The 24299-nt window shown below is 54.5% G+C and overlaps 1 protein-coding gene across 1 annotated transcript in view; it reads left to right on the top strand.

Moving 5' to 3' along the window:
• LOC140398336 (1-phosphatidylinositol 4,5-bisphosphate phosphodiesterase delta-3-like) overlaps positions 1–24299 on the top strand; it is a 567936-nt gene that overhangs the window by 56795 nt on the left and 486842 nt on the right. The window contains exon 2 of the mRNA XM_072486917.1: positions 23974–24129. Coding sequence (XP_072343018.1) covers positions 23974–24129 — 156 coding nt within the window. The remainder of the gene's footprint in view (positions 1–23973; positions 24130–24299) is intronic.

The following is a 24299-nucleotide window of genomic DNA, read 5'->3' as shown; positions in this document are numbered from 1 at the left end:
CAGGACACTGGCGCACAGGACATTGAAGCACAGGACACTGGTGCACAGGACATTGAAGCACAGGACACTGACACACAGGACATTGAAGCACAGGACACTGACGCACAGGACACTTGCGCACAGGACATTGAAGCACAGGACACTGGTGCACAGGACATTGAAGCACAGGACACTGACACACAGGACATTGAAGCACAGGACACTGACGCACAGGACACTTGCGCACAGGACATTGAAGCACAGGACACTGACGCACAGGACACAGACGCACAGGACTTTGAAGCACAGGACACCGACGCACAGGACACTGACGCACAGGACACTGACGCACAGGACACTGACGCACAGGACATCGAAGCACAGGACACTGACGCACAGGACACTGATGCACAGGACACTGATGCACAGGACACTTGTGCACAGGACATTGAAGCACAGGACACTGGTGCAGAGGACATTGAAGCACAGGACACTGGCGCACAGGACATTGAAGCACAGGACACTGACACACAGGACATTGAAGCAAAGGACACTGACGCACAGGACATTGACGCACAGGACACTGACGCACAGGACATTGAAGCACAGGACATTGAAGCACAGGACACTGACGCACAGGACATTGACGCACAGGTCACTGACGCACAGGACATTGAAGCACAGGACACTGACGCACAGGACACTGACGCACAGGACACCGACGCACAGGACACCAACGCACAGGACACTGACACACTGGACACTGACGCACAGGACACCGACGCACAGGACACCGACGCACAGGACACCGACGCACAGGACACTGACGCACAGGACACTGACGCACAGGACATTGAAGCACAGGACATTGAAGCACAGGACATTGAAGCACTGGACACTGACACACAGGACATTGAAGCACAGGTCACTGACGCACAGGACACTGACGCACAGGACACTTGCGCGCAGGACATTGAAGCACAGGACATTGAAGCACAGGACATTGAAGCACAGGACATTGAAGCAGATGACATTGAAGCACAGGACATTGAAGCACAGGACACTTGCGCACAGGATATTGAAGCACAGGACATTGAAGCACAGGACACTGACGCACAGGTCATTGAAGCGCAGGACATTGAAGCACAGGTCACTGACGCACAGGACACTGACGCACAGGACACTTGCGCACAGGACATTGAAGCACAAGACATTGAAGCACACGACATTGAAGCACAGGACATTCACACACAGAGAACGGATGGACAAGAACTACCACTCTAGGGGACCATGGACTTTGGGTCGGATCAGGAGCACGACACTACGCCACTGCTATCTCCTACACCCTCCACCATCGCAGAGACACTCACCTCAGTTGGGCACTTGAGCGATGAGGCATCTGGGACACTAACTGGTGCGCACAACACAGCCGTCCCGGTACAGCAGGTGGAGGCAGGAGCAGCAGAGGGGCTGGGCGGTCGGAGGGCAGCCCGGTGCGAGCAACCATCTGCTGCCCAGATGGGTCCCTGGTTGCTGGAGTTACCACACCCACCCATAGACCCGATGCAGTCATGGACAAAGGGACGATCGAAGGGGGTGACGGCCGGCTTGCGGCAGCTGCAGACGAAGGTGGAGGAGTCCACCCGCGTGCAGGAGCAGGGAGTGGTGCCGGTCATACGTGCCACCCAGGCTGAAACCGCAAGGGTGGCGTCCGCGGTGGAGGCAATGGGGGTGACGGTGTCAGACATGGAGAGCAGTATGCAAGGCCGTGGCCCAGTCTCAGTGGGCAATGGCCCAGTCTCAGCGGGCAGTGGCCCAGTCTCTGCAGGCAGTGGCCCAGTCTCTGCAGGCAGTGGCCCAGTCACAGCAGGCAGTGGCCCAGTCTCAGCAGGCAGTGGCCCAGTCTCAGCAGGCAATGGCCCAGTCTCAGCAGGCAGTGGCCCAGTCTCTGCAGGCAGTGGCCCAGTCTCAGCAGGCAATGGCCCAGTCTCAGCAGGCAGTGGCCCAGTCTCAGCAGGCAGTGGCCCAGTCTCTGCAGGCAGTGGCCCAGTCTCTGCAGGCAGTGGCCCAGTCTCTGCAGGCAGTGGCCCAGCCTCAGCAGGCAGTGGCCCAGTCTCTGCAGGCAGTGGCCCAGTCTCTGCAGGCAGTGGCCCAGCCTCTGCAGGCAGTGGCCCAGTCTCTGCAGGCAGTGGCCCAGCCTCAGCAGGCAGTGGCCCAGTCTCTGCAGGCAGTGGCCCAGTCTCTGCAGGCAGTGGCCCAGTCTCAGCAGGCAGTGGCCCAGTCTCTGCAGGCAGTGGCCCAGTCTCTGCAGGCAGTGGCCCAGTCTCTGCAGGCAGTGGCCCAGTCTCTGCAGGCAGTGGCCCAGTCTCTGCAGGCAGTGGCCCAGCCTCTGCAGGCAGTGGCCCAGCCTCAGCAGGCAGTGGCCCAGCCTCAGCAGGCAGTGGCCCAGTCACAGCAGGCAGTGGCCCAGTCTCAGCAGGCAGTGGCCCAGTCTCTGCAGGCAGTGGCCCAGTCACAGCAGGCAGTGGCCCAGTCTCAGCAGGCAGTGGCCCAGACTCAGCAGGCAGTGGCCCAGTCTCAGCAGGCAGTGGCCCAGTCTCAGCAGGCAGTGGCCCAGTCTCAGCAGGCAGTGGCCCAGTCTCTGCAGACAGTGGCCCAGTCTCTGCAGGCAGTGGCCCAGTCTCTGCAGGCAGTGGCCCAGTCTCAGCAGGCAGTGGCCCAGTCTCTGCAGGCAGTGGCCCAGTCTCAGCAGGCAGTGGCCCAGTCTCAGCAGGCAGTGGCCCAGTCTCTGCAGGCAGTGGCCCAGTCTCAGCAGGCAGTGGCCCAGTCTCTGCAGGCAGTGGCCCAGTCTCTGCAGGCAGTGGCCCAGTCTCTGCAGGCAGTGGCCCAGTCTCTGCAGGCAGTGGCCCAGTCTCAGCAGGCAGTGGCCCAGTCTCAGCAGGCAGTGGCCCAGTCTCTGCAGGCAGTGGCCCAGTCTCTGCAGGCAGTGGCCCAGTCTCTGCAGGCAGTGGCCCAGTCTCAGCAGGCAGTGGCCCAGTCTCTGCAGACAGTGGCCCAGTCTCTGCAGGCAGTGGCCCAGTCTCTGCAGGCAGTGGCCCAGTCTCTGCAGGCAGTGGCCCAGTCTCAGCAGGCAGTGGCCCAGTCTCTGCAGGCAGTGGCCCAGTCTCAGCAGGCAGTGGCCCAGTCTCTGCAGGCAGTGGCCCAGTCTCAGCAGGCAGTGGCCCAGTCTCTGCAGGCAGTGGCCCAGTCTCAACAGGCAGTGGCCCAGTCTCTGCAGGCAGTGGCCCAGTCTCTGCAGGCAGTGGCCCAGTCTCTGCAGGCAGTGGCCCAGTCTCAGCAGGCAGTGGCCTAGTCTCTGCAGGCAGTGGCCCAGTCTCAGCAGGCAGTGGCCCAGTCTCTGCAGGCAGTGGCCCAGTCTCTGCAGGCAGTGGCCCAGTCTCAGCAGGCAGTGGCCCAGTCTCTGCAGGCAGTGGCCCAGTCTCTGCAGGCAGTGGCCCAGTCTCTGCAGGCAGTGGCCCAGTCTCTGCAGGCAGTGGCCCAGTCTCAGCAGGCAGTGGCCCAGTCTCAGCAGGCAGTGGCCCAGTCTCAGCAGGCAGTGGCCCAGTCTCTGCAGGCAGTGGCCCAGTCTCAGCAGGCAGTGGCCCAGTCTCTGCAGGCAGTGGCCCAGTCTCAGCAGGCAATGGCCCAGTCTCTGCAGGCAGTGGCCCAGTCTAAGCAGGCAGTGGCCCAGTCTCAGCAGGCCATCGCTAAGGGCATCGGCGTCATGGGCAGCACGGTAGCATTGTGGATAACACAATTGCTTCACAGCTCCAGGGTCCCAGATTCGATTCCGGCTTGGGTCACTGTCTGTGCGGAGTCTGCACATCCTCCCCGTGTGTGCGTGGGTTTCCTCCGGGTGCTCCGGTTTCCTCCCACAGTCCAAAGATGTGCAGGTTAGGTGGATTGGCCATGCTAAATTGCCCTTAGTGTCCACAATTGCCCTTAGTGTTGGGTGGAGTTACTGGGTGATGGGGATAGGGTGTGGAGGTGTTGACCTTGGGTAGGGTGCTTTTCTCCAAGAGCCAGTGCAGACTCGATGGGCCGAATGGCCTCCTTCTGCACTGTAAATTCTATGATAATCTATGATTGCCCAGATGCTGGCCGGCGTCGCCCAGATCGATGGCCAACTCCCTGAGCTCCGTGGCTGCAAACTTGCAGACCCTTGTTGATACCAGGGCGGGCCTCCAGGACTGGCAGCTCCTGGTGTCGGGGGGGCATTGGATTGTCAGTCCGTTCGCATCCCTGACCCATGTAGAGGCCCGGGAGCCATCGGGCACCCCGAGGGTGGAGGAGGTGCTGGGGCCCGTTCCAGGTCCCCCTGTAGGGGAGGTCCCGGAACACCGCGACACCTCGGACTCCCCCCTTCCGTCCCAGATGCATCTGGTGGGCAAAGAGCAGGACAGGCTGGCAGCTCGCCATCCCAGTCGCCCGGGCCGCAGCCTGGCCCATCTAGGCCAGGACGCCCCAGGAAACGACCGCCAAAACGATCCCGAGTCACAGGGCAGGAATCACAGGAGTCCACCTCCAGTTCTGCTGTACCATCTGGGGAACCACCTAGACGTAGTCAAAGGGCCCGTAAGGCCAAACAATTAGACACTGAGTAAGTTGGCATGGGTGCAGGGCACAGATGAGTTATAGGGGCTAGGGCACGTGCATGAACTGTTTGTTATTAAAATCACTTTCTCATCTACAGAAGCTGCCTTTGTGCTCTGTCCGATGCGTGCGGGGGTGTGGTGTGAGGTAAGCGCCAGTGTGTGTGTGAGGGGTGATAGAACGTCGGCCTCAGGTGAGTGTGCCGCCCCTGCCCCCGGGTCGCCCTCACCATCCCCCCGGGCAGACGACGGGACGGTGCGCCACAGTGTCACGGCCGCACGCAGGGACGGTCCGGGTGGAGGGTGGTACTGTGGCCATGGGTCAGCCATTGTCCAACGATGTAGAGCCCAGAGCTCATCGCAGAGCGGGTTGTCATCATCCTCCATGGCCTGCAATAGACACGCTTCCACCGGCGACCATGTGAGCCCGTGTGAGCCCGGCCTGTTGTGCCGCATGTGGATGTGCAATGGAGGAGTGGTATGCATGCGGGTGGGGTGAGGGTGGATAGTGGTGGGTGGGTGGGTGGGGTGAGGGTGGTTGGCTGGTGCCGTGGTATGCAGTCTGTGCCCATACTCGGCGATTCCCACACCCTCCTAGTCAGTGAACCGGGAGGCTATCAGCCTGTCCCGTGCCCGCTGGCCCAGCCGGTAACGGTGGGCAGCCTCCTGTCCATGCCCAGCCCGTCTTTCCTGACCATTGCCCCCCATCCTCCTCATCTGGGGAGGTCTGCTCCTTGTCTTGCTGTTCCCCCCCTTCCCTCTCCTCTGCCTGCAGCACATCGCCCCTCTGCTGGGCTATGTTGTGCAGGGTGCAGCAGACCACAATGATGCGGCCGACCCTATCTGGCGGGTACTGGAGGGCCCCTCCAGAGTGGTCCAGGCACCTCAAGCGCATCTTCAGCATGCCAAAGCACCTCTCGATCACACCCCTGGTGGCTGCATGGCATCGTTGTAGCCGATTTCCACGTCAGTCTGTGGCCTCCGTATAGGCGTCATCAGCCACGACCGCGAACGGGTAACACCTGTCACCCAGCAACCAGCCCCTCAGCCGGGGGGGGGGGGTGTCCCTCGAACATGCCGGGGATGTAAGATTGCGCCAATAGGAATGAGTCATGTACACTGCCCGGGTACCGGGCGCAGATGTGCAGGATCATCATGCGGTGGTCACAGACCACCTGAATGTTCATGGAATAGGTCCCCTTCCTATTGGTGAACACGGCCCTGTTATCTGCAGGTGGCCGCACGGGCGACATGCATCCCATCGATCGCGCCCTGGACGATGGGCATCCCGGCCGCCGCAGCGATGCTGGCTGGCCCGGTGCACAGGGAACTGGATGTAACGGTCCGCAATGGCATATAGGGCGTCTGTCACTGCCCGGATGCACCGGTGCACCGATGCCTGCGAGATGCCGGACAGGTCCTCACTCGGCGCCTGGAATGACCCCGTGACATAGAAGCTCAGGGCCACCGTAACCTTGACGGCCACGGGGAGAGGGTGTCCTCGCCCAGTGGCACACGGTGCCAGGTGTGCCATCAGGTGGCAGATATAGGCGACGGTTTCCTGGCTCATCCGGAGTCTCCTCCTGCATGCCCGGTCCGTGAGGTCCTGATACGACACACGGGGCCTCATCCGGCGTCTCCGTCACCGTGGCACCACCACCTCCTCCTCCTCGTCCTGCTGTGCGGGCGGCCCTCCAGCCTGGGCCCTCCCTGTGGCACGCTCCTCTGCGGCAGCCTCCGCCTCCTCCCTGGCACGCTCCCCATGCTGCTCCCCAGGGCAACATGTAGAAGTTGCCAAACCCCCTCCCCACTCCACAACCGCCCCCCCCCCCACTCCACAACCCCCCCACTCCACAACACCCCCCCACCCCCACTCCACCCCCCCCACTCCACTCACACACCCCCACTCCACTCACACCCCCCCACTCCACACCCCCACCCCCATTCCACCCCCCCACTCCACCCCCCCCCCACTCCACACACCCCCACTCCACACCCCCCCCACTCCACCCCCCACCCCCACTCCACCCCCCCACTCCACTCACACACCCCCACTCCACTCACACACCCCCACTCCACTCACACCCCCCCACTCCACACACCCTCCACTCCACACCCCTACCCCCACTCCACCCCCCCCACTCCACACCCCCCCCCACTCCACACACACCCACTCCACACACACCCACTCCACCCCCCCACTCCACCCCCCCACTCCACACACACACCCCCACTCCACACCCCCCCCACTCCACACACACACCCCCACTCCACCCCCCCACTCCACCCCCCCACTCCACACCACCACCCCCACTCCACTCACACCCCCCCACTCCACACACACCCCCTCACTCCACACACACCCTCCACTCCACTCACACACCCCCACTCCACACACCCCCCCCACTCCACCCCCCCACTCCACCCCCCCCACTCCACACACACCCCCCCACTCCACTCACACCCCCCCACTCCACACACACCCCCTCACTCCACACACACCCTCCACTCCACTCACACACCCCCACTCCACACACACACACCCACTCCACCCCCCCACTCCACCCCCCCCACTCCACACACACCCCCCCCACTCCACTCACACCCCCCCACTCCACACACACCCTCCACTCCACTCACACACCCCCACTCCACCCCCCCCACGCCACACACACCCCCCCACTCCACACACACACCCTCCCCACCAGCTGCGGCTGCGCCGTCACTTCTTCTTACGCCACCCCACGCCGAGACCTACCTCTGCGCTGGCCGGCATCAACCATCACAACTGGTTGACGGCGTTAAATAGGTGGTTTAATTTACGCCAACGTGACTCATGGTCACGTCGGCGGTACTTCGGCCCATCCGTCCGGGAGAATTCCGGCGGCCCCAGGGCACATAGCGTCGCACCGGTCCTCGCCATTCTCCGAGGCGGGAGGCGCGATTCGCGTCGGCGTGATTTTTTGGCGGCCGGAGTATTTGGCAGCCGGCGGGGCCGGGATTCACGCTGACCCCCGGCAATTCTCCGACCCGGCGGAGGGTCGGAGAATCCCGCCCCTCATCTCTTTCACCGGTCTCAGTTGGCGATGTTTCTGTGAGTGAGATAGTTCCTGAATTTTGTGTCATTAAATATTCTGGTGACTATCTGAAGATTTTGTTTCATACTGAGATACAAGCTTTGCACTGAGACAGCCTGACGCTGTGTTAAATGAACCCAGGTTCGGATTGACCCGAGAATGTAAATACACACGTGTTTAAAAATTCCCCCCTACAGACATGTGAACAAATAAAGAGCAGAAAGACGTGCAAGAGGTATTTGTACCAAACTGTTGAAAAGGGACTGATTTACTCTGCTTCCAGCTGTCGGTCAGAGCTGGATGGCAAGTTTGCTTGGATAGTGGGAAGATTCCCTGCTCCCAAGTGCAGAACTGCCGCGTTCCCGAAACACTGACGACAAGGACTTCATTCACCGGCTGCACAGCTACTCCGTGTTTGTGCTGTCCGCGTTGCAGGGAGAGCTCCCACACTCCCGTCATATGACCCTTATAGCTTCCCGATCATCACATGACCTGTTTGAGTTGGGACAACGGGTGGTATTGAGATGTAACAGTGTTTGCGAACAGTCACTGGCCGGGATTCTTCCTTCTGGGGACTAAGTCCCCACGCCGGCGGGAAAACCAGCGCCAACCATTCCGGCATCAACAGCCCCCGAAAATGCAGAGAATTCCACTGCCAACGGCCCCCGACCGGCGTGGCGGGAATCCCGCCCCCACCCGACAAACGGTGCCGGAGGATACGGCAGCCAGCGTCAGGGCGTCGGGGCGGGATTCACGCCGCCCGCCCGGGGATTCTCTGACCTGGACGGGGGGTCGGAGAATCCCGCACACTGTGTATGAACCCTTATATAACATACAAAATGAACAGACTAACAATGCATAACTATTTATATGCGGTGAAACACGGATTACGTAGCTGCAGCTGGTGCATAGTCCATCGCGTCTCCTTCCGCCTGTGGTATTATCGTAACTGTCAGTACTGCAAGGGTTAATGAAGTGTTGAGAGTAGCCACTGGAGGGAGCTATAGTTACAACTATATAAGACAGTGATGCTAAGCCTTGTAGGAGAGTGGGTTCAGGAATTAGCTAGTGCGAGTCAGAAGTACAAAAGAACAAACAACAACGATAAGTACAGCACACGAACAGGCCCTTCTTCCCTCCAAGCCCGTGCCGGCCATGCTGCCCGTCTGAACTAAAATCTTCTACACTTCCGGGGTTCGTATCCCTCTATTCCCATCCTATTCATGTATTTGTCAAGATGCCCCTTAAATGTCACTATCGTCCCTGCTTCCACCACCTCCTCCGGCAGCAAGTTCCAGGCACCCACTACCCTCTGTGTAAAAAACTTACCTCGTACATCTCCTCCAAACCTTGCCCCTTGCATCTTAAACCTATGCCCCCTAATAATTGACCCCTCTACCCTGGAAAAAAGTCTCTGATTATCCACTCTGTCTATGCCCATCATAATTTTGTAGACCTCTATCAGGTCGCCCCTCAACCTCCTTCGTTCCAGTGAGAACAAACCAAGTTTATTCAGCCTCTGCTCATAGCTAATGCCCTCCATACCAGGCAACAGCCTGGTAAATCTCTTCTGCACCCTTTCTAAAGCCTCCACATCCTTCTGGTAGTGTGGCGACCAGAATTGAACACTATACTCCAAGTGTGGCCTAACTAAGGTTCTATACAGCTGCAACATGACTTGCCAATTTTCATACTCGATGCCCCGGCCAATGAAGGCAAGCATGCCGTATGCCTTCTTGACTACCTTCTCCACCTGTGTTGCCCATTTCAGTGACCTGTGGACCTGTACACCAAGATCTCTCTGACTGTCAATACTCTTGAGGGTTCTACCATTCACTATATTCCCTACCTGTATTAGACCTTCCAAAATGCATTACCTCACATTTGTCTGGACTAAACGCCATCTGCCATTTCTCCGCCTAAGTCTCCAAACGATCTAAATCCTGCTGTATCCTCTGACAGTTCTCATCACTATCCACAATTCCACCAACCTTTGTGTCGTCCGCAAACTTACTAATCAGACCAGTTACATTCTCCTCCAAATCATTTATATATACTACGAACAGCAAAGATGCCAGCACTGATCCCTGCGAACACCATTAGTCATAGCCCTCCAATCAGAAGGGCCTATGACCTAGCCAGTTCTGTATCCATCTTGCCAGCTCACCTCTGATCCCGTGTGACTTCACCTTTTGTACCAGTCTGCCATGAGGGACTTTGTCAAAGGCCTTACTGGAGTCCATATGGACAACATCCACTGCCCTACCTGCATAATCATCTTTGTGACCTCCTCGAAAAACTGTATCAAGTTAGTGAGACACGACCTCCCCTTCACAAAACCGTGCTGCCTCTCGCTTATACGACCACTTGCTTCCAAATGGGAGTAGATCCTGTCTCGAAGAATTCTCTCCTGTAATTTCCCTACCACTGACGTAAGGCTCACTGGCCTGTAGTTCCCTGGATTATCCTTGCTACCTTTCATAGACAAAGGAACAACATTGGCTATTCTCCAGTCCTCTGGGACAGCACCTGAAGACAGTGAAGATCCAAAGATTTCTGTCAAGGCCTCAGCAATTTCCTCTCTTGGCGCCTTCAGTATTCTGGGGTAGATCCCATCAGGCCCTGGGGACTTATCCACCTTAATATTTTTCAAGACGCCCTACACCTCGTCTTTTTGGATCTCAATGTGACCCAGGCTATCTACACACCCTTCTCCAGACTCAACATACATCAATTCCTTCTCTTTGGTGAATACTGATGCAAAGTATTCATTTAGTACCTCGCCCATTTCCTCTGGCTCCACACATAGATTCTCTCGCCTGTCCTTCAGTGGGCCAACCCTGTCCCTGGCTACCTTCTTGCTTTTTATGTACGTGTAAAAAGCCTTGGGGTTTTCCTTAACCCTATTTGCCAATGACTTTTCGTGACCCCTTCTAGCCCTCCTGATTCCTTGCTTAAGTTCCTTCCTACTTTCCTTATATTCCAGACAGGCTTTGTCTGTTTCCAGCCTTCTAGCGATGACAAATGCCTCCTTTTTCTTTTTGACAAGGCCTACAATATCACTCGTTATCCAAGGTTCCCGAAATTTGCCGTATTTATCCTTCTTCCTCACAGGAACATGCCGGTCCTGAATTCCTTTCAACTGACATTTGAAAGCCTCCAACGTGTCAGATGTTGATTTACCCTCAAACATCCGCCCCCAATCTTTGTTCTTCAGTTCCCGCCTAATATTGTTATAATTAACCTTCCCCCAATTTAGCACATTCACCCCAGGACCACTCTTATCCTTGTCCACCAGCACTTTAAACTTAATTGTGGTCACAGTTCCCAAAATGTTCCCCTACTGAAACTTCTGCCACCTGGCCGGGCTCATTCCCCAAGACCAGCATAGCCCCTTCCCTAGTTGGACTGTCTACATATTGTTTTAAGAAGCCCTCCTGGATGCTCCTGACAAACTCTGCCCCGTCCAAGCCCCTATTACGAAGTGAGTCCCAGTCAATATTGGGGAAGTTAAAGTCTCCCATCACAACAACCCTGTTGCTTTTACTCCTTTCCAAAATCTGTCTACCTATCTGCTCCTCTATCTCCCGCTGGCTGTTGGGAGGCCTGTAGTAAACCCCCAACATTGTGACTGCACCCTTCTTATTCCTGATCTCTAACCATATAGCCTCACTGCCCTCTGAGGTGTCCGCTCGTAGTACAGCTGTAATATTCTCCCTAACCAGTAGCGCAACTCCTCTGCCCAAAGAACAAAGAACAAAGAACAAAGAAATGTACAGCACAGGAACAGGCCCTTCGGCCCTCCAAGCCTGTGCCGACCATACTGCCCGACTAAACTACAATCTTCTACACTTCCTGGGTCCGTATCCTTCTATTCCCATCCTATTCATGTATTTGTCAAGATGCCCCTTAAATGTCCCTATCGTCCCTGCTTCCACTACCTCCTCCGGTAGTGAGTTCCAGGCACCCACTACCCTCTGCGTAAAAAACTTGCCTCGTACATCTACTCTAAACCTTGCCCCTCTCACCTTAAACCTATGCCCCCTAGTAATTGACCCCTCTACCCTGGGGAAAAGCCTCTGACTATCCACTCTGTCTATGCCCCTCATAATTTTGTATACCTCTATCAGGTCGCCCCTCAACCTCCTTCGTTCCAGTGAGAACAAACCGAGTTTATTCAATCGCTCCTCATAGCTTATGCCCTCCATACCAGGCAACATTCTGGTAAATCTCTTCTGCACCCTCTCTAAAGCCTCCACATCCTTCTGGTAGTGTGGCGACCAGAATTGAACACTATACTCCAAGTGTGGCCTAACTAAGGTTGTATACAGCTGCAACATGACTTGCCAATTCTTATACTCAATGCCCCGGCCAATGAAGGCAAGCATGCCGTATGCCTTCTTGACTACCTTCTCCACCTGTGTTGCCCCTTTCAATGACCTGTGGACCTGTACTCCTAGATCTCTTTGACTTTCAATACTCTTGAGGGTTCTACCATTCACTGTATATTCCCTACCTGCATTAGCCCTTCCAAAATGCATTACCTCACATTTGTCCAGATTAAACTCCATCTGCCATCTCTCCGCCCAAGTCTCCAGACAATCTAAATCCTGCTGTATCCTCAGACAGTCCTCATCGCTATCCGCAATTCCACCAACCTTTGTGTCATCTGCAAACTTACTAATCAGACCAGTTACATTTTCCTCCAAATCATTTATATATGCTACAAACAGCAAAGGTCCCAACACTGATCCCTGTGGAACACCACTGGTCACAGCCCTCCAATTAGAAAAGTATCCCTCCATTGCTACCCTCTGCCTTCTATAGCCTAGCCAGTTCTGTATCCAACATGATTGATGAGTACTCCCGGTTTCCTTTCGCCATCCCCTGCCCCGACATGACCGCAACCACCGTCATAAAAGCCCTCCATGGTATCTTTACGCTGTTCGGTTTCCCCGCCTACAGTGATAGGGGGTCCTCCTTTATGAGCGACGAACTGCGTCAATTCCTGCTCAGCAAGGGCATTACCTCGAGCAGGACGACCAGTTACAACCCCCGGGGAAACGGACAGGTAGAGAGGGAAAACGGAACGGTCTGGAAGACCGTCCTACTGGCCCTGCGGTCCAGGAATCTCCCAGCTTCGCACTGGCAGGAAGTCCTCCCGGATGCCCTCCACTCCATCCGGTCACTGCTGTGTACCACGACCAACCAAACACCTCACGAATGTCTCCTTGTCTTCCCCAGGAAATCCTCCTCTGGGACCTCGCTCCCAACCTGGCTGGTAGCTCCCGGCCCCGTCCTGCTCTGAAAACACGTGTGGGCGCACAAATCGGACCCGTTGGTCGAGAGGGTCCATCTCCTCCACGCTAACCTTCAGTACGCCTACGTGGCGTACCCCGACGGCTGACATGATACGGTCTCCCTACGGGACCCGGCTCCCGCTGGATCCCCACACACCACCCCGCCACCAGCCCACCCTCCCTCCCACCGGCGCACCGCACAGCTGCCCCCTTCCCAGGCCAGTCGGCCCTTCCACCAGCCACGTCTAGGGATGATGAAGCCGCCGCAGAAGCCGAAACCACGCCCCCGGAGTCACAGACGCCCGAACCTCCACCGACATCACCACCAAGGCTACGACGATCGCAGAGGACGACCAGGGCCCCCGATCGACTAATTGCTTCATTTTGAAATGTACATTACTGTTGTAAATAGTTAAAAGTTGTAATGAGGCTGTGGTAGTCTGTGTAGAGATATTACGGTACCTGGCAATGCTGGAACACCTTTGGTAGACATTGCATGCTTCCTATTGGTCAAGCTGTATGGTAGCTCCGCCCTGCTAGGCAGCGTATAAGAGCCTGTGCCGCCCCAGCAGCCTTCATTCTGTACCTGAGCTGCTGGGGGAAACATCTAGCTTATTAAAGCCTTCAATTGGACTACAACCTCGCTTTAGTGGTCATTGATCGTGCATCAATTTAATAAGTTAGATTTAAAAGGATGGAGCTCTGAATCAAGCCGGAGTGTCTGCAACTCAGCCCCCACGCGGCAAACTCAGCGGCAACCTTCAAGCACTGGCTGGCGTGTTTTACAGGATATCTCTGAACGGCCGAAAACACACCCACAGGAACATAGAACATAGAACAATACAGCGCAGTACAGGCCCTTCGGCCCACGATGTTGCACCAAAACAAAAGCCATCTAACCTACACTATGCCATTATCATCCATATGTTTATCCAATAAACTTTTAAATGCCCTCAATGTTGGCGAGTTCACTACTGTAGCAGGTAGGGCATTCCACGGCCTCACTACTCTTTGCGTAAAGAACCTACCTCTGACCTCTGTCCTATATCTATTACCCCTCAGTTTAAAGTTATGTCCCCTCGTGCCAGCCATATCCATCCGCGGGAGAAGGCTCTCACTGTCCACCCTATCCAACCCCCTGATCATTTTGTATGCCTCTATTAAGTCTCCTCTTAACCTTCTTCTCTCCAACGAAAACAACCTCAAATCCATCAGCCTTTCCTCATACGATTTTCCCTCCATACCAGGCAACATCCTGGTAAATCTCCTCTGCACCCGCTCCAAAGCCTCCACGTCCTTCCTATAATGCGGTGACCAGAACTGTACGCAATACTCCAAATGCGGCCGTACCAGAGTTCTGTACAGCTGCAACATGACCTCCCGACTCCGGAACTCAATCCCTCTACCAGTAAAGGCCAACACTCCATAGGCCTTCTTCACAACCCTATCAACCTGGGTGGCAACTTTCAGGGATCTATGTACATGGACACCTAGATCCCTCTGCTCATCCACACTTTCAAGAACTTTACCATTAGCCAAATATTCCGCATTCCTGTTATTCCTTCCAAAGTGAATCACCTCACACTTCTCTACATTAAACTCCATTTGCCACCTCTCAGCCCAGCTCTGCAGCTTATCTATATCCCTCTGTAACCTGCTACATCCTTCCACACTATCGACAACACCACCGACTTTAGTATCGTCTGCAAATTTACTCACCCACCCTACTGCGCCTTCCTCCAGGTCATTGATAAAAATGACAAACAGCAACGGCCCCAGAACAGATCCTTGTGGTACTCCACTTGTGACTGTACTCCATTCTGAACATTTCCCATCAACCACCACCCTCTGTCTTCTTTCAGCTAGCCAATTTCTGATCCACATCTCTAAATCACCCTCAATCCCCAGCCTCCGTATTTTTTGCAATAGCCTACCGTGGGAAACCTTATCAAACGCTTTGCTGAAATCCATATACACCACATCAACTGCTCTACCCTCGTCTACCTGTTCAGTCACCTTCTCAAAGAACTCAATAAGGTTTGTGAGGCATGACGTACCCTTCACAAAGCCATGCTGACTATCCCTGATCATATTATTCCTATCTAGATGATTATAAATCTTGTCTCTTATAATCCCCTCCAAGACTTTACCCACTACAGACGTGAGGCTCACCGGTCTATAGTTGCCGGGGTTGTCTCTGCTCCCCTTTTTGAACAAAGGGACCACATTTGCTATCCTCCAGTCCTCTGGCACTATTCCTGTAGCCAATGATGACATAAAAATCAAAGCCAAAGGTCCAGCAATCTCTTCCCTGGCCTCCCAGAGAATCCTAGGATAAATCCCATCAGGTCCCGGGGACTTATCTATTTTCAGCCTGTCCAGAATTGCCAACACCTCTTCCCTACGTACCTCAATGCCATCTATTCTATTAGCCTGGGGCTCAGCATTCTCCTCCACAACATTATCTTTTTCCTGAGTATCCCAGGAGGATAGAAAATGCAAGTCCTGCACTCGAGGGTGAGCCCGGAAATTTACACCCTCATCGAGGACGCGGAAGACTTCGATGCGGCAATAGAGCTGCTAAAAGGACATTATATCCGCCCAGTAAACGAGGTCTACGCCAGACACCTGCTAGCAACGAGGTGACAAATCCCTGGGGAATTGCTGGAAGAATTCTACTGTGCACTCCTGGTGTTGGGGAGAAACTGCAGCTGCGCGAGTTTTGGCGAGCGACCACACAGAACTCTTGATCCGGGACACTTTCGTGGCAGGTATGCTGTCCTCTCAGATCCGCCAGAGATTGCTGGAATAAGACACCCAAGGCCTCAAGGAGGCATGGGCCCTTGCTGGCTCCCTGGACGTGGCCTCCAGAAACGCCCGTGCTTACGTTCCCGACTGCGCGGCAGCCCCTTGGGCAGCGTGGAACCCCTCCGCAGCCGACCCCGAGACATCCCCCATCCCCCCCACAAGCTTGTGCTGCAAGGTGGCCTGGCAACCCCGGGGGGCCCCGCTGCTACTTTTGCGGGCAGGCCAAGCACCCCCGCCAGCGCTGCCCGGCCCGCGCATCCACCTGCAAGGGATGCAGTAAAAAGGGCCACTTTGTGGCGGTATGCCGGGCCCAGGCGGTCGCTGCGGTCTCCGGCGGCGAGTGCGGACTGCCACCACAAACCTCTCCACGGTCCCCGTGCGGCCAGCGGGCGCCGCTATCTTCCTACTCCAGGGCCACGTGTGCCCCCTGGGTGCCGCCATCTTGTCCCGCGGACGCCACGTTCGATGGATGGGCGCCGCCATTTTGTGCACCCCCAGCCATGTGCGACCAATGGGAGCCGGCATCTTGGATGGACTCCCAGGACCCCAGCTCGGCTGACGACACACTGCCCGAAGAGAACTCTCAACTGCTGCGATTAGCCTAGGTGACCCTGGACCAGTCCCGGCCTCGAACACTCTCAACTGCGACAACGACAGTACTAATCAACGGGCACAAGACGTCCTGCTTAATCGGCTCTGGGAGCACGGAGAGCTTCATACACCCCGACACGGTAAGGCGCTGTTCTCTCCTCATCCACCCCATTAATCAAAAAATCTCCCGCTTTTTCCACTATATCAAGACCCGCAAGCCTGCCCTATTCCATCGAGGAGGTCAGGACAGCCACCAGGGACTGCCAAATCTGCGCGGCGTGCAAACCGCACTACTACCGGCCAGAGAAAGCACACCTGATAAAGGCTTCCTGTCCTTTTTTTCATGCCAAAGTGGTCATCTATCTGGGGGGGGGGAAGGTCTACACTTAGTGGGCGAAAAGGTATGTACCATCAAACACCGGAAAATAAAACCGAGCTGCAATCGTGTCTGGGACTAATAAACTACTGTGGCAAATTTATCCCTGGCCTCACAACCATACTAGTCACTCTACACTCCCTGCTTAAAGAAAATCAGGATTGGGCATGGAGAGCGCTGCAGGAAGAAGTGTTTGCTTATATGAAATGGCAGCAGACTTCCTCCGTCCTGCTGATACATTAGGATCCCGCCAAACCACTCCTAGTCACGTGTAATGTCTCGCCATAAGGCATCGATGCAGTCCTGTCATATCCAATGGGCGATGTGGCCGATTGCATTTGGATCAAGAACATGGGCCATAGCTGAGTGCAAATGCAAAATGAAGGTTTTGTTGTGGTCTTTACTGTAAAGAAATTCCATCAGTATGTGTATGGGCGTCATTTCACGGTGATGACTGACCAGAAGCCACTGTTGGGACTTTTCAATGATGATAAGGCTATTCCGCCCATAGCGTGCCAGAATCCTCTTATTGGCGGCGTACAAGTATCGGCCAGGAACACAGATCACGAACACGGATGCCTTGAGTTGACTCGGCTGCCAACGAGACCACCAACTACCCCCCAGAGCCGACAAAGTCGTAGCCATGTTGCACTTCATGGCTACGTTACTGGTTACAGAGGCCATAATGTGTGAGTGGACACAAACCCCCTATTGTCCAAGGTTCACCACATAATACTATATGAGGGCCAGCATCGGAAATTACCCAGTGAGTTGAAAGCTTTCACCATCAAAATGGCAGAGTTCAGTATGGAAGACGGCAACCTCCTCTGGGGGACTCACGTGGTTGTCCCGTATAAAGGTCAGGACCCCATTCTGTGGGACTGCGAGTGTCGAAAATGAAAATGCTCGCCCTCAACTATGCCTGGTGGCTGGGTCTGGACGCAGAGATAGATTGATTGGCCCAACTAGGGCAGCACGGTAGCATAGTGGTTAGCACAGTTGCTTCACAGCTCCAGGGTCCCAGGTTCTATTCCCGGCTTGGGTCACTGACCGTGCGGAGTCAGCAGCTTCTCCCCGTGTCTGCGTGGGTTTCCTCCGGGTGCTCCGGTTTCCTCCCACAGTCCAAAGACGTGCAGGTTAGGTGGATTGGCCATGCTAAATTACCCTTAGTGTTCAAAATGGTTCGGTGGGGTTACTGGATTACAGGGAGGGTGGGGGCATGGGCTTGTGGAGGGTGCTCTTTCCAAGGGCTGGTGCAGACTCAATGGGCTGAATGGCCTCCTTCTGCACTGTAAATTCTATGAATTCTATGAAATTCTATGAACAATGCAGTGTGTGCCAGGAACTGCAGAAACCCTCCCAGCTGCACCGCTTCAGCCCTGGGGGTGGCTGGGATGACCTTGGGTACGGCTCTGTGCAGACATTGCCAGTCCCTTTCAAGGTTCGATGTTCTTGATTATAATCGATGCTCATTCCAAATAGCTGGAGGTCCACAGGATGACGCCCATGACTTTGAGAGCGACTGTAGAGAAACAGTGCCTATCGTTAGCACTCACGGCACCCCAAAGTCTTAGTCACCGACAATGGCATGCCATTTATGACTGTGGAGTTTGGGGGTTTCATGAAAATTAACGGGGTGCGACCCATCCGCAGGGCTTCGTATCTTCCAGCTTCAAATGGGCTAGCCGAAAGCGGTGTGCAAATGTTCAAGAGAGGATTGAAAGAGCAGACCTCGGGCTCACTTGGCACACGCCTGGCCAGATCCTTATTTTACTATCAAACCACTCCACATGCTGCAGCCAGTGTAGCACCGGCAGAACGTTTGATGGGTCGCAGACTTCAGACCCATCTCAGCCTTGCTTTTCCAGATATTGGTGGGAAAATACGCCGCGGTTCAAGAGCAACCAGGGCGTTGCCCAGGCAAGCGTAAACAGACCAGACAGTTCGTACCATGTGACGCAGTCCAGTTTAGAAACTTTTTATGGCAGCAAGTGGGTTCCAGGCACGATAGTTCGACAAATGGGACCAATATTATCCCAGGTTTGGGTACAGGGCCATGAAATGGAGAGGCACCTAGATCATCTCCGCACTGGGAGACCAGCGATAAGCAACACTAATCCAGAGGAGCCGACTTTGGTTCAGGCATCTCCAGCACCGAGACTTCGAGGGCGTGGCCCCAAGGGGTCTCGATGCAGAAATGAAGGAGGAGAAGAATTCCGAGTCCGACATGGAGACCGGGCATCGTTAGTTTCTGACGGTGAACAGGCCGGTGATCCAACCACGACAATCAGCAAGGTAATACCATTCGCTGTTTAGACATACACCCGCCTGATCCAGCTCCACAAGTAGACAAAGTACAGCCGGAGGTGAAAAGAAGCAAGTGCCTTCCAACTCCACCTTCCTCGGAGGAGTCTTTGGAATGTGGGGCGAGGGATGTTATAACGCGCACGAGACCTACGGGGTTGGACCAATCAGTCTCCCTGTGAGTCTCGTTGAGTACGAGCTGCTCCGCTAAGGGGACCCCATTAGTGGAGTCATGGACACATGTGTCCCCTCTTCACCATCATCCTTGATTTCAATGCCTTTGTACCCGAGTTTAATGTACTTTTTGGACTGGACCAATGTCTGTGGGATGTCCTTTTCAACCTTTTCTAAATCCCCATCACCTGGCCGCCTCTCAGTTACAACCTCCCTTCCTTGAACCTGTCTGTTCCCCTGGGATGTGAGTATTTTCTGGATGGAACTGTCCAGAAACCCCTCCCCTTCCCTTTTGTGTCAGAGTGTCTCCAACCTAACAAAGTGGAGAGGTTTGAGATGGAGACAACCCTGAAGAGTTGTTTGCTCAGCACAGGCTCCCACAGTGGCTCATTTGGCAGCATTATGGCTTCTATATCCCACAGATCCAGGTTCAAATCCTACTCCAGGGCTTGTGCGCAAAAATCAAGGCTGGCTCTCCAGTGCAATACTGAGGGAATGACGCACTGTGTTAGGTACCAATATGACTCTGGACTAAAGTACTGTTTAGCTGATGGAATGTTTTTTAAAAAAACACAGCGCTCTTTTGAAGAAGGGCTGGGGTGGTGTCCTGGTAATATATTTACCCCATAATCAACATCACGCACTAATAATTTTGTAGTAGCTTGCTGTACATGAATTAGTAGCTGAGTTTCTAACGTTACAAGTATTGCAGACAGGGCGAGAGAGAAATTGCTGAAATCCCGATTCCCTTCCCAGCCTCCTGTAATCAATACATTTTTCAGAGGAAGACGTGTGTATTTTAAACCCTGAGTGTGTGGATGAATTGAAGCTTTTTGTGGATTTAAATAAACAAATATTAAAGAAATATTTAAGCACATGCCCTGAAATCTAATGCTGCAGGACCCACTCACACAAATATACACACACGTACGCAAACTCATGGAAAGTACATTTGAAGAGAATAGTGCACTTTTGCAGGTTATAAACAAAAGAAACAGTTTATAATTCATGTGATTGTCCTGTTCTTGAAGCATGCCTGGTGAAGTCATCACTCCAGGGCGTCATTCTCCGACCCCCTGCCGGGTCGGAGAATGGCCGTTGGCCGCCGTGAATCCCGCCCCCGCTGGTTGCCGAAGTCTCCGGTACCAGATATTCGGCGGGGGCGGGAATCGGGCCGCGCCGGTTGGCGGGCCCCCCCCGCTCGATTCTCCGGCCCGGATGGGCCGAAGTCCCGCCGATAAATTGCCTGTCCCGCCGGCGTAAATTAGAGTACCTATTTACCGGCGGGACAAGGCGGCGTGGGTGAGCTCCGGGGTCCTGGGGGGGCGCGGGGCAATCTGACCCCGGGGGGTGCCCCCACGGTGGCCTGGCCCACGATCGGAGCCCACCGATCCCCGGGCGCGCCTGTGCCGTGGGGGCACTCTTTCCCTTCTGCCTCCGCCACGGTTTCCACCATAGCGGAGGCGGAAGAGACTCTCCCCACTGCGCATGCGCGGGAAACTGTCAGCGGCCGCTGACGCTCCCGCGCATGCGCCGCCCCGACATGTCATTTCCGCGCCAGCTGGCGGGGCAATAAAGGCCGTTTCCGCCAGCTGGCGGGGCGGAAATTCCTCCGGCGTCGGCCTAGCCCCTCAATGTTGGGGCTCGGCCCCCAAAGATGCGGAGCATTCCGCACCTTTGGGGCGGCACGATGCCCGTCTGATTGGCGCCGTTTTGGGCGCCAGTTGGCGGACATCGCGCCGTTTGGGGAGAATTTAGCCTCTGAAGTGTAGTTTGTGTAAATTCGACAGCAAAAGTAAATTCCAAAATTCCCTTACCTTTTTGCAGGTCGCTTGCAGCCTTTAGTAGTAGGAGGTTAGTTTGTTAGAGTAGTGGGACCAAAAAAGAACATCTTGTGAAGTTACAGCCTTTGGTTCTTAAGAGAGAGGTGTTATTACACTTTCTGCTCTGTCTCTCTTTCAGCAAACAGTGGCCAGATTTTCGCTCCTGGGTCGCATACACAGGGACAAGAGAATTCCCAGTTCTGTAAGCCTGACCCTTAAAAATGGCCATCTGCAGGTCAGCATTTAGTTCTGGGGAGGGGTGGGATTTTCCATTGTGGTGAACATCTGACCAGCATTCAAAGATTACAAAGAGCATGTCGTGGATAGCACGCTCAGTGAGGTGGTCAAACCGCAGGTGAAGATTGAATAGGCAGAAAGGGCATGGGTGACCACCAGGCAGAGAGAGGAAGGCAGGAGTCCCATGTGGCCTTCCCATTCTCTAACAGATATACCGCTTTTCACATGCAATTGGAATCCTTGGTTTTAGAGCTCAAGGATTAGAATTGAAAAGCAAAATAATAACGTTAAACCTTATTTAAGATGTAATCGGAGTATTGTGTGCAGTTTTGGACATTTAATTGTGGGGAGAAAATAATATCCATGGAAAAGGTGCAGCATAGATTCATTCATTGTTACCAAGGTTTTATTTAGGAAGAGAGATTGGAGGATTTGGGAATTTTTGATTAGGGTTGTAAAAGTAAAGATGATCTGATAAAGGTGCTCGATGTTCTGTTGTTAGGAATAAACTGTTCCTCTGGCGACGAGAGAACACAAATTTATATCAATCATAAAAAGAATAAATTAGAAAGGTAGAAAACATCGCTTAAGAGTTGGGGAAAATGTGGAATACTGTGCCGCAATTCAATTAAAATGGAATTAGATATTGTAGATTATTGCACATAAAACAATCCGATTCTTTTGGCCCCAAAAGCCTTGTGCTGGAATCTCTGCTGCCTGCCGCTGATAGCGGATGTCCCGATGCAGCAGAGAATCCAGCGTTGGGAAAAACTGGATCAGTGCTAATCTGTTTCCGACGCTCCAGTCCCCCGCCGGCGGCAACATTGAGGTCCGTGCCCTACGCTAGCTGGAGGATGCAAGTAGGTCAAAAATGACCCATTTGCTGGGGCGGCGTGTGGTGCAGTGGTTAGCACTGGGCCTGCAGCGCTGAGGACCTGGGTTTGAATCCTGGCCCTGGGTCATTGTCCATGTGGAGTTTGCACATTTTCCCCATGTCTGCGTGGGTTGTGCAGGTTAGGTGGATTGGCCACGCTAAATTGCCCCTTAATTGGAATTTGTATCCAATTAACAGGCTGGGCACCGGATTTGCCATGTCTCTGTGATTCTCCAGTCCTCTGCGTACAAATGTTTCCCAGTGTGGCCTTGATGCGGTGGCCATCCAATGTCTGCCCCACAATGCAAATCCTGCCAAATCCACCGCACAACTCCCCCGCCCCCACCAGATCCCATTACCAGAGACCCTATCAGAGACCCCCATACATATGTTCTGATGTATAGAGTTGACCCAACAATTCCCGAGGTGGAGGGTGGGAGGGGGGAAAATGCCCATACTTGTCAGGGGGGGATTCGCATTGTGCGGGGGAAGGGGGACAGCCTCAAGACCTCACTATCGGGCTGCCTGCTCAAACGACGGAATCCATTGCGATCCCCACCATGCATAAATTTGCATAGCAAGGGATACTGAGTCACTTCTGGGTGCCGCTCCCAGCCCTCACGTGAAACAGAAGCGATTCAGCTTTGGCGAGAGAACAAGGGGCTGGAGTCTCCGATTTTGGGGCTATGTCCGGAGGATCCGTGGCATTTTACGTGGGAAAAATCGGCGAGGCCCCAGCACTGCTCCTCCGACCGGTGAGGGGCTAGCAGCCACGCCACGTAAAACGCACAATCTTTCCAATATAAACGGGCGGAGAATTGCCGGGTCCGTGGGCACACATGTGCACGCCGATGACCTGCAGCGGTCGCGCCATGCAACATGGCACCAGCCATGCACAGACCCGACCTGCCTGATAGTGCCGTCCTGGGCACCACCTCGCCATGCCCGGACAACCCCCCACCAGTCCCCCCAGCCCTCACCGAAGCCCTCCCCGGCCAGCAGCACAGCTCCCACCTGAATGTTGGCGGCGGTGGACACAGTCTGCAGCTGTCACACCAGGTTCCCAATCGCTGAGACCATGAGTCAACCGAGAGGTTGTGGACTCGGCCCATCGGGGGCGGTGCATTGGGGGAGGGCCTGCCATTGTCTCCCAAACAGAGAATCCTGCTGATCCCCCTCTCCATCCTTTTCAGCATAACATGCTATACTCGGATTAATAAGTTGAATTTTCCACTCCACAATGGGTGCTTTACTTACCAGTACACATAGCTGCGAGGGATTAAGCAGGCGATATATGTTGCAAAGATGCACGGGGTTGTGAGCCATATTTCCATCGAGCAATATCCGCCTGGTCAACGACAAAGATGGCAACCACCCACACTTCTATACTCAGTGTATAAGTTGGCCTCCCTTTTTGGAGGGATTTTTCAACTGAGGTTTATGCTTGGAAATTAAGAGGAATATTAAAGAGGCCAGGAGAATGGAATTTGACAGATTCTTTGGGCCAATGGCAGTTTTTGTCTGTAATGTGGCAGCGATTCTAAGAGCAGGACTGGCAGATTGGAGAAAGGGTCATCAACCTGCTCACGTGGCCACAGTCGGGCCTGTGACAGGCAGTGAAAACTGAAACAAGAGTGGGGGGGAAACACTAATTAACACATTTCTCCAACTTTTCCTTTTTGTCAAGCGCAGCCGATTGGAAACTTAGAATGGTGTAGGTGAACAAAGCAAGGTCCTCTCTGGAGGCTGTATTCACTGAGTTGCTGTCTTCTGAACATTGCATCCTCTGCCTCTTTCAGCACTGCACGAAGATGAAGATGTAAAATTCATGATGACGGGCAGCAACTTACAGAAAATAAAGTCGCGATTGTGGAAGAAGGATCGATGGATGAAGCTGCAGGAGGATGGGTTGTCCGTGTGGTGTGAGTCCAAATGCAGGAAAAAGCCAGCCACGTGTGAGTACCTCCCCTGTGGGTGGAGCATTAGTTCAGTCAGGATGGCTCTGCCTGGAGTGTGAACTGCTTTGTGAAAATGTTATTTATGAAATGTTCAGATGGTGTGAAAGGTGCTATATAAATGCAGGCCTCTTTTCCATTCTACTGACTTCAAAAAGCCTGAAAGGTTC

Source organism: Scyliorhinus torazame, chromosome 21 (assembly GCF_047496885.1).
Source record: "Scyliorhinus torazame isolate Kashiwa2021f chromosome 21, sScyTor2.1, whole genome shotgun sequence".
Lineage (NCBI taxonomy): Eukaryota > Metazoa > Chordata > Chondrichthyes > Carcharhiniformes > Scyliorhinidae > Scyliorhinus > Scyliorhinus torazame.
This window is presented reverse-complemented; position numbering and strand designations above follow the sequence as displayed.